Consider the following 14,713-nt stretch of genomic DNA (forward strand, 5'->3'; position numbering starts at 1 on the left):
TCACGTGGCTGTGCCCACAGCAGCGCTGGCAAACCTCCCTGTCACCACACTCGGGGAGGGCTGGGGGAGCGGAGCTGAGCAGAGCTGCGGGTGCACAGAGCACACAGGTGATGTGGCTGGGTGCCATCTGCCATGGGGAGGGACCCACAGCCATGCCAGGGCAGCCCTGGTGCCTCACTGTGCATGGCGGGGTCTCTCCTCTGAAGCCACCAGCTCTGACGCAGAGGGCATCCTGGGGACCAGGTAACACCAAAGCCCATGGACCCGGTGGGTTTGGGCACCGAGGTCCTCCTCCACCTGCACGGAGACCCCTTCCTGGTGCCATAGCAAGGTGGCACCTCCAGGCACCCAGCTAAGGGGCTCCGGTACCCACCTGGGGAGGGGTTGGCACTGCCACCTGGTCTGGGACCCCATGGGGGCCAGTCCCCCACCTCCCCACCGGCACCTGGCTCCGGCTGCGCGGTGGCATCCGGTTGCACAACGGCCCTCGCGTGGGTGGGGGTGCGACGCAGGTCCCGCCACTCCCTGCCCGGGCATGAGTCAGGCGGCAGCCGGGAGCCGAACCATGGCGGGGCGCCGGGGCAAGGGGGGGCCCTGCCATGGGGGGCTCCCCTGCACGGGGACTTTGTCGTGGGCAAGCACTGCCCACACCAAGGGAGCAAAACCATGCCCAGCCTTCAAGCTTTGGTCCTGGGGGTGGGCCAGCACGTGCCAAAGACCAGCAGCCCTGGCTGGGGAGACCTTTGCACCCCAAAAGAGCCATCACTGGGGGTTTTATGGGTGCCCATGTCATACAGCTCCTGGGGGTCCCCAGTGCCTGCTGGGCACCACAGCACGTGTGCATCCCCTCCCAGGCACCCTGCACCTGGGCTCCGTCCCTGCGGCAGGTCCTGGGGGTCAGTCCCGGCTGCCTGCAGGGAGGAACCAGCACCTATGGAGACAGGGCCTGTCCCTGTGCGTTGGCAGGGATGAACCTGGGAGACAGCCACAGGCACCTTCCTCCTCTCCATAGAATATTTTTTTTATATATATATATATAATATATATATTAAAATTACATTTCTCTTTACAAAAACAATTCAACAAGGGGCCAGGGGACGGAGCCCATCGCCGAAGCCAGGGCACAGGCACCCCGGCAAGTCTGGGGCGCTGGGCAGGCTCCCTTTTGGGGTGTCCCCATCCCCCAAGCCGGGGCTCAGTCCAGAGTCCAGCAGCAGGTTGCGTGGGTGGGGGTGGGCACCCAGGGGGTGGCCCCGTGGCAAGATGCCTGCTCTGGATCCGACGCAGCTCGCCCCGTCCCCGCTGTCACCGCCTGTAAGGAAAGGAGAGGACAGGAGCTCAGGAGGGGTGATGGAGCCAGCTGGCCAAGAACAGCATGGCATGGAGACACTCCCCCACCCCCCCCCAAACATCTGTGCCCCTACTTCTGGCGGGCAGTGCTGTAGGGATCAAGGAGGTGGGAGCTGGCCTGGGCCAGGTTCCAGTCGAACATCTCCAGCACCCGGTGGCACTCGACGCGGGACTTCAGCCCCAGGCAGAAGAGCTGCTCCACCTGCAAGGGGACAGGGACAGCAAGGGGGGTGACGGGGTGCCACCACTCTCGCGGGAGCTGGGGTGGGGAGACAGGGGCGTGCGGTACCTTCAGGTACTGGATGGCCCGTTGGACGCTCCAGCCGTGGTTCTGCAGGGCTGCCTGGCACTCCTCGGTGGTCACGCCATGCACCGTGTCCTGCACCTGGGGGGGCTCGTGGTCAGTGCCCACCAGCACCCCTGGGCAGCGAGGAGCCCGTGGGCAGTAGGGGGACACTGGGGCTGCTCCCCCACCCCAGCTCAGCCCCTGGGTAGCACTGTCAGCCCAAAGCTGGGATCATCCCCAGGATCTCCAGCCCCTCCTGGGTTTGGGTGCAGACACCATGAACCCAGCCCAGAGAGCCCAAGGGGACCACAGCGACAGCCACCTTCCTCCCCCTCCCTGGGGCTGTGAGTAGGGCTAATTTGGATTAAAAGGGCTTGCATTTTGGAGTTGCAGTGACAATTCTGCCCCACAACATGTCTGGGGACCCCTTGTAGCCACCCCTTGAGGGCTGAACACGGGGAAACCAGGGCACAGGGTAGGGACGGCTCTTACCCAAGTGAGCCCATGGCCACCGCATCCCTTCTTGCCCAGGGATGCCACTTACCAGTCGGATCTTGTCGGCAGGGCGGTAGCCATCTGGGCCATCGTAGACGATCTTCTGGAGGCTGCAGGATGCTTTCACCAGGCACTTGGGCCCAGGGTTGCTGTTATTGGAGGAGAAGTTGGCTTTGCAGTCCGGTGGTGGCTGCTGAACCATGGGACGGACGGTAGCTGTGGTGACCAGGCGGGACGCCGGCACCTCCTCGGGGCTTTTGGCCTCCTTGAAAAACTTCTCGTACTTGTCCAGGTAGGCAGGGCGCTCGGGCAGCAGGTAGTAGTGGGTGCTGCTGACCTTCTGCCCGTCCTTCACGATGGGCAGGATGCAGGGTCCCTTGGAGCAGTCCTTGCCCTGTGCCTGGATGACCTTGGGGGTGGCATATTTGGGGTCAAGGGCGAAGCTCTGCGTGGTGGGCATAGGCTTCCCCGGCGAGGTGGAGAGGCAGGAGCAGAGGGCAGCACGTTGCTGGGGGGAGCCCACCTGCAGGGCCATGGGGCTGGGTGTCCGGGAGGTGGGCTGCGACAGCGGGTCCCGGGGGGGAATCTGGGGTGGTCGGTCTTCCTCGCCCCCCGAAGCCGGGGAAAGCTCCCCCGACCAGCGCCCGGGCTCATTGCGGCGCAGGGGCCGGGGTGGGATGGGGATGCGGGGCGGGATTTGGGGCTTGTCGTCAGCAGGGGCAGCCGGTCCTAGGGGGACGTTGAGCCTCTTCATGCACTCCTGCTGCAGCTCCTCAAAGAGCTCGGTGGTCTGCGTCAGGCTGGGCTGCTTGGTCTCTTTGGGGGGCAGGAAGAGGTTGTCCTCCAGTGCCAGCCCCCGCTCGCCCTCATCCACAAAGCCATAGTTGGTCTTGCCCCGCCGGCTTGGAGGGCTGGTGATGGAGCAGACCTCGAAGTCGTCCTCGTCCTGTGCCACGTCATCATAGGCAGGCGGTGGGGGCAAGGGGCGGGCGTCCCAGTCCACCACTGGCGTGGGGTGGAGGGGCCGGGGTAGAGCCCGCGTGGGGCTCTGCGGTGGGGTCTTGTCCAGCAAGGAGAAGGCCTCCATGGCCAGCTTGGCCAACGACGGGGCCGTCAGGTCCCCTACTGGCGAGGGGCTACCTTGGGGCACCTCCTCCCCAAAATCGATGAGGGTCACCTCGCCGCCTGCCGGTCCCTCGCTTGCTGAACGGCTGGGTTGCCGCTCGCCCACCTTGGTACCCGGTACCCGTGCTGATGGCTTGACCGGTCGCAGACCCTTCCCTGCACCTGGCTTCTTCAGGCAGAGCTTCCGGAGACCCCCCGGCAGACCCTCCTCCTCCTCACTGACCGGGTCGTAGCAGGGCTCTAGGAGGGGATGGAGAGAGACAGTGAGGGTCTCTGGGGTGCAAGGCAGGAGGGACCTGCATCCCAAGTCCCCAAATTGCCCCATAGCTTCAGCCACCTTTGCTCCCCCCTTGGGTGCAGCGATGCACACCAGGGCAGGGGGGCAGGGTGCCTGCCCTTCCCCACCCTGCAGCTCCCCGGCACCCTGCCCCAGGCTGGCCACCCTGCTCCGCATCTGTGTCCCCACCGCAGATGCCATCACCCATAGGTGCATAGCAGTACTTAGGGCGAGGGCAGAGGGGGCAAAAGGAGCTAAGAGAGAAAAGAAGGAGGGCAAGAAGGAGGAAGAGCAGCACCCGAAAAAGCCCGACTTACTGGTGAGCAGGACAGTAGGCTGAGGCGGGCGCGGAGGCGGCTGCCCTGTGGAAGAAGAGAGAGCCCGAGAGGAGGGGAAGCGCAGCGTGAGCGCACGGAGCAAGTGGCAGCCGGGGCGCTCATTAGCGGGGTGCATGCTTCGTGTCCCCCGTCACCGGTGGGGCACGGGGAGGATGCCAGTGGGAAGCCCCCCACGGCAAAATTGCAGGTTTAGGGGGGGGGCTGCGGCGCATGCACGGTGTCTGAGCTCCCTCCTTGTGGCAGCTGCGCTGAGGTCCCCCGTACCAGGGAGCCCAGCCGCGGGAGGCTGGGAGGGGACGAGGGACCCGGACGAAGGGCAGCGGGGCAGAGTCCAGCCATGCAGAGCCACTGGCCGCCCACGCTGCTGGTAGTGGCAAATGGCCAGGCAACAACGTGCCCCGCCACCCCAGCTCCCCCCTGGGTCTGCAAAAAGCAAGTGGCAGAAGAGAGATGAAAAGGAGAGGATCCAGCCCATCACCCTGGCAGCAGGGCACGGGGGCTTTGCACAGCCAACGGGCAGCGGGGAGGGGAAAAGCCGCTCACTTTTAGCCCTGCCTGGAAGCTGGGTGGGTCTGGCAGTGCTTGGGTCCACACCTAAAATGTCAGGAGGGTCCATGGGATTTCCCAGGTACAGCCTGTGGAGAGAAAGGAGAGCATCAAGGGGTCAGCGGGGGCCACGTGAGACCCCTTGCTCCCACACCACATCCCTCAGGAGACCCCGCAGCCCCTCCACCATGCACCATGCCCCAGAGCATCAGGGCACCCCGCCCCAGAGGCTTTCGGTGCTGTGGCACAGAGCCCGGTGCTGCCCCGGTGTCACCCACCCCTCTCCGCCTCCACGCGCGTGACGTGCCATACCCAGGGGATTGCAAACAGGGTGCCGTGCCCAGGGTACTCATGCGGGGTGGGGTGCCCGGGACACCCCCCAGCTCCAGGGTGCCGCGACGCAATGCTGCGCCCAGGGCACGGCGCCCCGGTACGGCATGCCGGTGGGGTGCCGGGAGGCCCGGGCGAGCCATCGCAAGCCAGGCGCGGTGAGGCAGGGAGCCGGCGGGAGCCGGCGCAGCCCGAAGGCCTGGGCGTGTGCAGAGCTCCATGCGTTCTCGGCGGCCCGGGCGGCACGTACCCAGCGCCCGTGCCCACGCAGCGGGGCGCGGGGAGGCCTGCTGGGGCACGAGCCGGGTCTGCGTGCGCAGCGCCTCGGTTCAGCCCTCTGAGGGCCGCCGGCACAGCACGGGGCACTGGGGTGGGGGGGGTCAGGCTGGGACCGAGGGCACCGGCAGAGCTGTCCCAGGGCTGGGATGCCAAACAGCGGCAGGGAATCACGATCCCAGGGCAAGGGCTGCACTGAGCCCGGTGCAGGAGCTGGCTCTACTCAGCAGGAGCTTTCCAGGCTTTGAAATCCTATCCTGCCCCCTGCCCTCCCACATCCCCCAGCGCTGGCAGAGACCCCCCCAAGGCCACTGCCTTGGTGCCCTCAGCACCCACGCTGGGCACAGCCAGTTCCACCTGGCAGGGGGGGCATGGGGCACCGTGGGGCATGGGCACCCACCCGCCCCCCATCACTGCAACCAAGCAGGGTCTCTCCTGATAGAGCGGAGGGAGGAAAAGCATTTTGGTGGATTCTTTTTTCGTATTTTGCTTTGTAAGAGGATTCATGCCATTAAAAGCATGGGGCCACGCTGCACCCCTGCCGTGGCTTCCCTCCACACAGGCGTTGAAATGCACAGGTTTAGCAGTCCTGGGGTGATGCTTACTGATGTCCCCCCACCCCAGGACAGTCACGAGGGGCTGTGGGGCTGGGAGAAGGTGCTCCCCCCCCCAGGACAGCCCCCCACAAGCACAGCAGCCCCCCCCATCCCTGACCCCATTAGTAAGAAGAGGCGAGAGAGTTAGTCCAGCCGCAGGGACCCTACCCGGAGCCACTGTCCCCAGTACAGCAGGGGGGAGAGATGCTTCAAGGAGGCGGGGGCAGCCATGCCGCAGCTTGCTCCCGTGCCCAGCGGGCAGCGGGGAAGGCAGGGAGCAGGTAGGGGATGCAGAGAAGACAGAAAGTTTCTTACTCATCAATTTTATCGGGAAACCCCCAGCAGTGCTGCGGGTTGGTGTCTCCATGGCCTGTGTGGATGAAGCTGTTTTTAAGCGGCTGGCTGATGTCATGGGCCGACAGCCCTGCCACCGAGGTCACCGTGTTTCGGGGGAACTGGCCCACTTTTAGGGTCCGCTTATTCTGACCCCGCCACCAGTAATTCTCGGCCCTAAGGAATAAAAAGGACCTCGTTACCGACGAGTGGGTGGGAGGGGGACACGCGCTGTCCCGGTGACAGGGGAGGAGGTGAGGTGACGCGCCCAAGGCCACGCAGGCAGACGCTGGCACAACTGGGAGGGGAACCCAGGCACCCAGGATCCCAGCCCTAGGCTGGCAGCGCGCTCTGCCTCCCACCCTGCATGGCCCCTGCACTGGGAGGTGCAGGGGATGTGGGTGGTGGGGAACAAAGCTCCCCATTTGCACCCAAAAAGATGCGCCCCTTCCTCCTCCTCCCAGCTGCCCCAAATTATGCAGGAGCCTTGGGGCGATGCCTGCACCAAGGGGCTCACCGCTGGTCCCCCTGTGCCCCACGCGGTCTGGGATGGCACAAGGGACGTGCACAGTGTCTGCTGATGAACCCTCAAATATCCCAGTCCCGCAGGGGAAACTGGGGGGGGCTGTGGCGGGGGATAGGGGGGTCTCCCTCGCTCCCTTCCTATGTGATCGGCGAGCCCCGTGCAGGCTGGCACGGGGATGAGCGGGCAGGCTGGGGGACTCAAGCTGCAAAACCTCCCGTGGCCATGTGAGTAGGGTGGCCAGGGTGCCGGTCCCCCGGAGAGCCCAGCGTGCCCCAGGAGCCGGCCAGGAGTCACCCGCCTGCCCCAAGATGCGGCCACCCCCAGGGTGGGACAGGGCTGTCACCCAGCCCGGGGGGACCGGGGCGGGGGACAGGGACAGGTAGGATGCAGGGAGGGACACGTCAAGCGGTGCCCCCCACCCAACCTGTGCCAGATCAGCGACGGGGGGGCTCCGACCCTAACCCCCGCCCTGCTCCCACCACGTCCCCCTCGCCCCTGCCTGCCGGGCCCCCGGCTCCGGGCAGGGGGTGGCGGGCGGCGCGGGCCGGCGGGGCTGGCACAGGCCCCGCGGTTTCCTGGAGTCACCTGTGAGTCACCCCCGGCCACCGGCTCAGCCCTTTTCCTGTTTACCTTCCCCTCGCCGCCAGCCGCCCAACTCAGCGCCGGGACCCCTCGGCGAGGCCGCGGCAGAGCCCAGCCGGTACCGGGCACCCTCCCTCACCCGCGGCGGGCCGGGAGGGGGGAGGCGGCTCCCCTCCCCGGGAGGTCCCTCCCCGCATCCCGCCGGAGGGATGCTGCGGCCGGGCCGGCCCCTCCGCTCCCCCCTTCTCCCAGCCTCGTCCTACCGGATCCCGGCTCGGAGCCCCGGCGCAAACCCGCTCCGGCTCTGCCCTGGGTTCCCCCAGAAAGCGCCCCCCCCCCCCCCGCCCGGCTGGGTCCCCGGGGGGCTTGCAGGTAGGTCCCTGCCCCTGCCCACACACACGTACGCGCGCCCGGCGCCCGCCGAACGACAGGCAGGGGCTTGAAAAGGGGCGGGGGGGTGTTTACGGTGCCCCGGGCGGCCTCGGCAGGGCCGGATGCGGCCCCCGGGAGGAGCGCCCCCCCCCCCCCCCCCGCCTCCCCTCCCTGCCCGGGCACCCCCGCCGGTAGCGCGGTGGGGCGGGGGGCAGCCGCCCCGGGAGAAACTGAGGCACGGGGAGGGGGCTCCCTGCGGGCCCTTCGGGAGCACCAGCAGCCGCTGGGGCTCCTGGCACCCCCCCGGCTGCACAGCCCACCCCGCCTGCCCACACCCAGCACCCCCCAAAGGTGCCCACCGGGGACCACCGAGGACCGGCGTCCCCCGGGGAAACTGAGGCAGGGGAGGCTGCGCCCCGCCTCCACCGCGCTCCGGCCCCCCCGGCCCATCGGCACCCCCACGGCGCCCCCGTCCCGCTCCCGCCAACCTCCCGCTCCAGCCCCCGCCCTGGTTCACCTGCGGCCGGCGGCGGGGCGGGGGGCGCGGGACCCCCAGCCCGGCCGTGATGCGGCGGCGGCGGCGGGGACGATGCAGGCGCACTGGGGCGGCCGCGCCGCCCTCCGCCGCTCCTTCCCTCCCTCCTTGCCGCCCTCCCTCCCTCCCTCCCTCCTTCCCTCCCTCCGCCGACGCCGCTTCCCCTCCCCTCCCCTCCCTGCAATTAAACCGCCAGACCCTGGGCAAGAGTCATCCCCACCGGCGGCGGCCGGGGAGAAAGCCGGTCCCTGCAGCCACACAAATCCGGCCTGATTCACCTCTGCGCCGTGACTAACGGCGGGGAGCCGGCCCCGGGAGGGGGAGAGGGACGGGGGCAAGGACGGAGCCTTCCTCCTCATCCCCCCGCGGCCGAGGGGGCCGGCCTCCCGCGTGCCGGTGGGGCAAAGGGACACCGAGCTCCTTCGGGGGGTCCCCGCTGTCCCCGAGCCGGAGGGGGACGGGCACGCCCTGGGATGGGGATGCGGGGACCAAAGGTCCCCTCAGCCCGCAGGTCCCCGGGGCGGCGGAGGGGGGTGGCCGTGCCCCGGGGTGGCGGGCAGAAGCTCGTGGCGCAGGGGGTGACGGGTCACGCCACCGTGGTACCGAGCCCGGTGACAGCCGCTATCAGCAGGGAGCGGCCCCGGGGCGCTCGGTTTCCCGGGGCAAGGCCGGGCAAACCCACGGGCGCAGTGGGGTGACTCAGCGGGGGCGGACGGCGCGGGCTGCGCTGCGCTGCCCGCAGGCACGGCTGTGCCCCCCGCACTGGGGCGGCCCCGCAGCGCTGCGCCAGCCAGGGAGTTGCACAGCTCTCAGGGGAGCAGGGGTGCCCACCTCGCAGGGGCAGCTCTGCCCGCCTGTGGGGTGTCCGGCCAGGTGAGCCCTCCTCCCCATCCCTGCTCCCCACAGCTCTGCCAGTGCCCGTGGACCCCCTGTTCTTAGGGTCCCCCATCCCCATGCAGGCTGGCAGCTGGTCCGTGCCCACCCCCATGCAATACCTGCCCTCGATGACGGTGATGATGTCATTCATCTGGATGTGCAGCTTGTCAGGCTCCTCAAAGTCCTGCAGCGCCCTCATGTCAGTGGGCTGGGCCTGGGGGGAGAGGGTGGGGGTGAGGACAGGCGACGCAGCCCGCCATCATGTCCAGCCCCACTAGCTTTGGGGCCAGGCCCAGCCCCACGCAGGGCAGAGGAGCCCAAAAAACAGGCAGGAGGCAGCACCACCGCTCCCAGCCCCTCCCCAGCCGCAACGTCCCTGGGGTGGGTGAGGGCACCAGCAGCACCTGGATGCTGGGCAAGGCGGCACCCAAGGGTCCTCCTGCCGTGACCATGTCACCGCCTGCCACCTCCCAACCTGCAGAGCTGCCTGGCCCAAGCCCTCCAGCATCACCTCCTGCCTTGGCGATATCCTTAACTCTGCCCACACTAAGGCAGAGCTGACGGGATGGGGGCACTGGGGACCCCCGTGTCCCCCTCCCCACCCGCTCGCCCACCTCCACCAAGAAGTCCCGCAGGGCCACGAAGGTGGGTCGGTCCTCAGGCTTGTGCGCCCAGCACTGCAGCATGACGTTGTAGACATCCTGGGGACAGTCCTCAGGCCGCGGCAGCCGCTCACCCTCCTTGTCTATCTTGTGCAGGATCTGTGGGGCAGGTGGTGCCGTCAGGGGGTTCCAGGTCGCCCCCCCAGTGCTGCCAGGGCGAGGGGAGGGGCAGGTCCCTGCCGTGCACCCACCTGGCTGCCATTGAGGCCAATCCAGGGCTCCTGCCCGTAGGTGAACATCTCCCAGAGGGTCACCCCGAACATCCATGTATCGCTGGCATGGGAGAAGGTGCGCGTCTTCAGGCTCTCGGGAGCGCACCTGCGCAGGGAAGGACGTGAGCATCACGAGGTCGTGGGTGCTGCAATCCCAGGTCCCCCCCCACCTCCCAGGGGCTCACCAGGCGAAGGGCACCTTGCGATGCTCCTGCATCACGTAGTGATCGTCATTTTTGGGCAGGGCCCGCATCAGCCCAAAGTCCCCAATCTTGACCAGCTCGTTGGAGGCCAGCAGGATGTTGCGGGCGGCCAGGTCACGGTGGATGAAGCGCTTGGACTCCAGGTAGGCCATGCCCTTGGCCACCTGGATGGCGTACTGGCAGAGGGTGGAGATGAGGAAATGGCCCTGGTTCTTCCGCAGGCGGTCTAGGAGGGAGCCCAGTGGGGCCAGCTCTGTCACCTGGACCATGGGGAGGGGACAGCAGGTCAGTCAGGCCAGGGACACCCCAGTTGGGCTGGTTTCCACCCTTCTTGTGCCCCCCTGGCGATGCCAGCGGAGGACTCGGGGTGCAGACCCAGCCTGGCTTTGCTTGCCCCATCATGCAGGACACCCATGGGGCAGCATCGGGGTCGACCCCAGCCCCCCGCACTCACCATCTTCATGGGGTGGGAGAGCACCACGCCATAGAGGCGGATGAGGTTCCTGTGGTCCAGGGAGTGCATGGCGTTCACCTCCCGGATGAAGTCGTCCAGTGCCTCCGGCTGGCTCAGCACATCTGTCTTGAGGCACTTCACCGCCACGTTCAGCTATGGCCAAAGCAGGGGTGAGCCCCAAAGCATCTTCCCCCCCGGGGTGGCCCCACACCCAGCTCCCCCCCCGGTGACCCCCTCACCGTCTTGCCCGCAGGCGTGCACCACTCGCCGCGACGCACGACGCCGAAGGAGCCGTCTCCCAGCTTCTCAAAGAGCGAGAGGTCCCGCTCCCGCACGAGGCAAGTGAGGGAGTGCTGGCCCCCAGCTTCAGGGGGCGGTGGCGTGGGGGGCTTGCGGAAGGTGCTCTGGGGCTGGGGTGGCAGCTCCGACTCGGGGCGCTTCCCGCTGAACACCTGTGGGACATGGAGGCAGGTGAGACACTGGCGCGGAGACACCCCGGGTCCTTGGGTCTGCAAGTGAGCAGTGCCAGGAGCACCCCCTGCTTGGGCTGTACACTCTGGAACCTATTGATGACCCCTAAGTGGTGATTACCCAGGGCAGGCTGGCTGCAGGAGCAGGCTCCACTCCTCCAGCTGCCTGCACGCTGAGCTGCGATTCACGTGGAGGGAAGGGGTTGTGCCTCTCACAGCAGCCCCGCAGCGGCTGCCCAGCAGCCCTGGCAAACCAGGCCGGCAGCCGGAGGGCCCTGGGCGCTCCTTGGCCAGGCTGTGGCCAAGCAACGTGCCTGGGCAGGAAGCCAAGAGAAACCTCCAGCTTGCGCCGAGTGTGGTGACACATCCCCGCAGCGACGTGGGCCTTGCGATACGTGCTGCTGCCGCTGCCAGCCCGAAGGGGATGTGGACGGGCTCTCCCCGCCTCTCCCCCAGCCAGGACGGATGATGTGCCCCACGGCACGGGGTCCATCCCAGCCTTGGCAGCCGGGACCCGTGCGGGGTGTGCGGGGGCTGGGCCCGGCATGTGGCCAGGGTGGGAGGTGGCATTTCTGTGCCCGGTGCGAGGCTGAGTAGCCTTCTATTAAAAGCCCATCCCGTCCCTGTTCCAGCCCAGATGAGTCACGCAGGGGAGAGGCCACGACCCAGCGCCCAGCCAGCAAACGCCCCGCTCTTTTGGGGGGGTGCAAGGTGTTGGGGGGTGCTGGGGTGGCAGCAGCACCAGCTTTGGATGGGATGGCATCAGGGGCATATGTGAGCATCCCAAGGTCCCTTGCCCTGGTGCACCCCCAGCCTGCAGGCACAAAGGGACTGGCGGCGTGGGGAGAGCCGGGCACTGGGGAAGAGCACAGGGAGAGGTCCAGCTCCTCCCGTCTGCCTCAGTTTCCCTGCCACACCTGCCCCTCTCCCACCCCTACCTTGCTCATCCAGGATTTCCGCTTGCACATGGCTTTCCTCCGCTTCACCGCCTCCCACAGCCGCCGCTGGCCTACAGGACACAGGGACCATCACCAACCCAGCACAGGGTGGGGGTCCCCCCCAGCCCCATGGACCGCATGCTCCTCTGGGCTCCCCAAAAGGTGCTGTGCAGCCAGATAGGAGGACGGTGGGAGGTTTGGGGGGGGACGTACGCACCGGGGCGTCCCATGCCGATCTTCTCCAGATCCTCATTTTTGACATACTCAAAGTGGGAGAGACGGGTGACGTTGAGCTCATCCCGGATGCGCAGGAAGTACTGCTGCAGCTGCAGCTCGGTGAGCAGTTCCAGCAGCCAGTCCGTGCCCTCCTCCGCCTGCATGCTACAGCTCAGCCTCTGCCAGGACATCATGACAGGTTAGGGGGGACCCTGCCCTGCTCCCCTCTGCCCCGTCCCCACTGGGAGAGTCACCCGGAGGGGATAAGAGCTGAGGCTGGGGTGCTGCCTGGGTAGGGTGCGAGGGATGCTAGCACGGTTTGTCTCCTGAGCCCATCTCCAGCTCTCTGGGGGGGTTGGGAGAGGCACCCCATCAGCAGGACCCCCAGGGACAGCAAGGGACACCTGCTCTGCCCCATCGTGCCCACAGAAACACCAGCCCATCCCCTCCACTCCAGCACGGGCTGTCCCCAGGCAGCAGTGCCAGGGATGCAGGAGGGGGCAAAGCCTCAGGACATGGGATGGACGTACCCGGCAGCAGCCCCCAACCGAGGGGCACCCCACAGCCTGGCCCTGCACCTGCACGGGGGGCACCCCACGCCTGGTATCGTGCCTGCCAGGCTCCCTTTGCACAGCTGGAAGGGCTGACCTGGGAGAGGACACCTGTCCCAGCAGGGACAGCCACCTCGGCACTGCCTCTCAGCCCCCCGCATCCCCGCACAGCCGGCTGGGCTGGGGCACAGCCCCATGGCGGGTCTCCTCTGCCACGGGTGGTGGCACCTCGCCGGGCACCCACAGGGAGGGGGCAGACAGGGACATCAGGACCTCCGGGGGCACTTGTGCCCTGGGGCTGAGGCACAGGGCACCCCCGTGCTGCTGGCATCACCCCTCTAGCCGTGCCAGGGCACGGGGAGGGAGGGGATGAGGCCAGGTCTCACCCACGGTTCCCCATGCCCCCCCCAAACATGTCCCCTGCTGCTCCCCATCCCCACCTGCTGTCCCAGCTCTCCACCCCCTTTCATTGCCACCTTTCCAGGAAGGAATATGGCTCTGCTTCCCACTGCTGAGAGCCAGAGGGGAAGTGGGACCCCCCATCCCGGCCCCACAGCGGGGCAGCCCCCTCCATCGTCTCCTCCCCCCCAGGAGACGACGACGTGGCCCCCGGCGTCTTCGCCCCCCGCGCTCGGGTCCCTCGGTCGCGTCGCCGCAATTACAGCTCTCAGCACTGGGCTAAAAATACGGCGGGTGCGGCAAGCAGCTGGGCACGGGGGCGCATGGGGGCACGCGGGGGCATGCGGGGCGAAAGCAGCCGCTGGCCTTTGGTGCACGCCCGCGGCCGGCCGGGGACGGCGGGTCCCCTGCCCGCTGGCAATGGGGACAGGGCCGGGTGATGGCCAGCGCAGGGTCTGCCCGGGGTGGGGGTCAGCACTTACTCGGTAGAGGCGGAAGCGGGCGAGGAAGGGGAAGGATCGGCGCAAAGCCTGGAAGCGTCGCATCCTGCCTGGCTGCCCGCCGCCGGCCCCTGGCACCGCCGATGTCCCTTCCCTGGTGCCGGCGTCCCACAGCAGAGCCCGCTCAGCACAGCCGGGGCACCCGCAGCCCCGTCATCTGGGCTACAGAGATGCCCCCTGGGCTCGGCCGCCCCATATATACCCCCGGAGTGGGCAGGGGGACTCGGGGCGTCCCTCGGCCGGACGCGAGCTGTGGCTCTCCCCCTCCTTCCGTCCGGCTCTCGATCCTCCTGGCCGGCCCTCCCCTTCCCCAACGCAATGGGGCTGGGGCGGGAGGGTGGCGGCAGGCAGGGCTGGGGGTCACCCCACTGGCTGAAGCCGCTTTCTGGGGACCCCCGGCCAGCAGCAGGGTTCAGTCCCAGCCGGCTGCCTGCGCGGCGCTCCCCGGGAGGGGTTATTTTCGGCCGGGGCTGGGACGCGCGCCCAGGGGGCCGGGCTCCCATCAATGTGCCGCTTTCTCCCTTGCTCGGCAGGCGCCCGCGCCGGCAGCTGGGAGCCTGGACCCCCGCTCCCATTTCCATGGAAACTCACCCCGGCCTTGGGAAACGCTCCCGGGCCTCAGTTTCCCCCCCAGGAAGCAGGGAGGGAGGGAGGGGAGACATCCGGCTCTCCGCTCCCCAACCGAGGCCACAGGCACGACGCCAGGGCGATGGGCACTGCCGGGGGAGCTTCTGGCTCGGCAAACATACCCGCTGCCCAGCTGCCAGCCCCTGCGGAGCACTGCCGTGGGGTGCCACCAGCACCCTGGAGCTCGCTCCCCTTCCCTGGCAGGGCTGGCACCCAACCCCGGCGCTGTTGTACACCCGTGGGCTCCCCGGGGAGAACAGCTGGCTGTGCCGGCAGCCGCGGCGTGAGAGAGGAAAGACCCGCGGCAACCTCTTGCTGCGGCCCCTGCCTGCCCAGCCCCCCCAAACCACGGCCATCGCCGTGCCGGGGGGCAGCCAGGAGGGGGTTAAGCGCATCCCCAGGCGCAGAGGAGCCTCTGCTGTGGCTTCCACCACCGGGATCCGGGATCCCGGCTGGCACCTGGCGGCACAGGCGCCCAGCACAACGAGCCCATTGACTGGGGAGACCCAGGCACGGTGCCCTCGGCACCAACCTCTGCCACGCGCCAGCTCCCCCCTCCCTGGCCCAGGGGACAGCGGGGACGCAGGGGGTTCCTCGCCCTGCAACAGGGCATCACCCTCACTGGGACTGCCACCCAT

General features: G+C 68.3%; 1 protein-coding gene across 2 annotated transcripts; it reads right to left on the reverse strand.

Moving 5' to 3' along the window:
- Positions 1–1,287: 1,287 nt before the first annotated feature.
- Positions 1,288–12,177, reverse strand: TNK2 (tyrosine kinase non receptor 2). Of its 2 annotated transcripts, XM_075716478.1 has the most exons (15): positions 12,000–12,177; positions 11,783–11,853; positions 10,614–10,826; positions 10,375–10,527; positions 9,903–10,180; positions 9,697–9,823; positions 9,458–9,604; positions 8,963–9,057; positions 5,935–6,129; positions 4,415–4,506; positions 3,851–3,895; positions 2,181–3,496; positions 1,640–1,735; positions 1,425–1,552; positions 1,288–1,312 (listed from the first exon to the last, which is right to left on the reverse strand). In XM_075716478.1, the coding sequence occupies exons 1-15, from the start codon at positions 12,160–12,162 to the stop codon at positions 1,306–1,308; spliced, it is 3,126 nt and encodes a 1,041-aa protein (XP_075572593.1). In that variant the 5' UTR covers positions 12,163–12,177; the 3' UTR covers positions 1,288–1,305. The 2 variants fall into 2 exon arrangements, with proteins under 2 accessions (XP_075572593.1, XP_075572594.1); XM_075716479.1 differs by lacking the exons at positions 1,288–1,312; positions 3,851–3,895 and having other exon boundaries at positions 1,421–1,552; positions 12,000–12,162.
- Between the last annotated feature and the right edge of the window lie 2,536 nt (positions 12,178–14,713).

The sequence above is a fragment of the Pelecanus crispus genome, chromosome 9, assembly GCF_030463565.1.
Source record: "Pelecanus crispus isolate bPelCri1 chromosome 9, bPelCri1.pri, whole genome shotgun sequence".
In the NCBI taxonomy this organism is placed as follows: Eukaryota; Metazoa; Chordata; class Aves; order Pelecaniformes; family Pelecanidae; genus Pelecanus; species Pelecanus crispus.

What these genes read in the sequence shown, in the direction of transcription:
- TNK2 (XM_075716478.1), bottom strand. Translation starts at nt 12,162, where the DNA reads ATGCAGGCGGAGGAGGGCACGGACTGGCTGCTGGAACTGCTCACCGAG. An exon ending in GGAAATCCTGGATGAGCAAG is followed by an intron (nt 10,827 to 11,782) that starts GTAGGGGTGGGA and finishes CATGTCCCACAG; the next exon opens with GTGTTCAGCGGGAAGCGCCC. An exon ending in CGCAAGGTGCCCTTCGCCTG is followed by an intron (nt 9,824 to 9,902) that starts GTGAGCCCCTGG and finishes TTCCCTGCGCAG; the next exon opens with GTGCGCTCCCGAGAGCCTGA.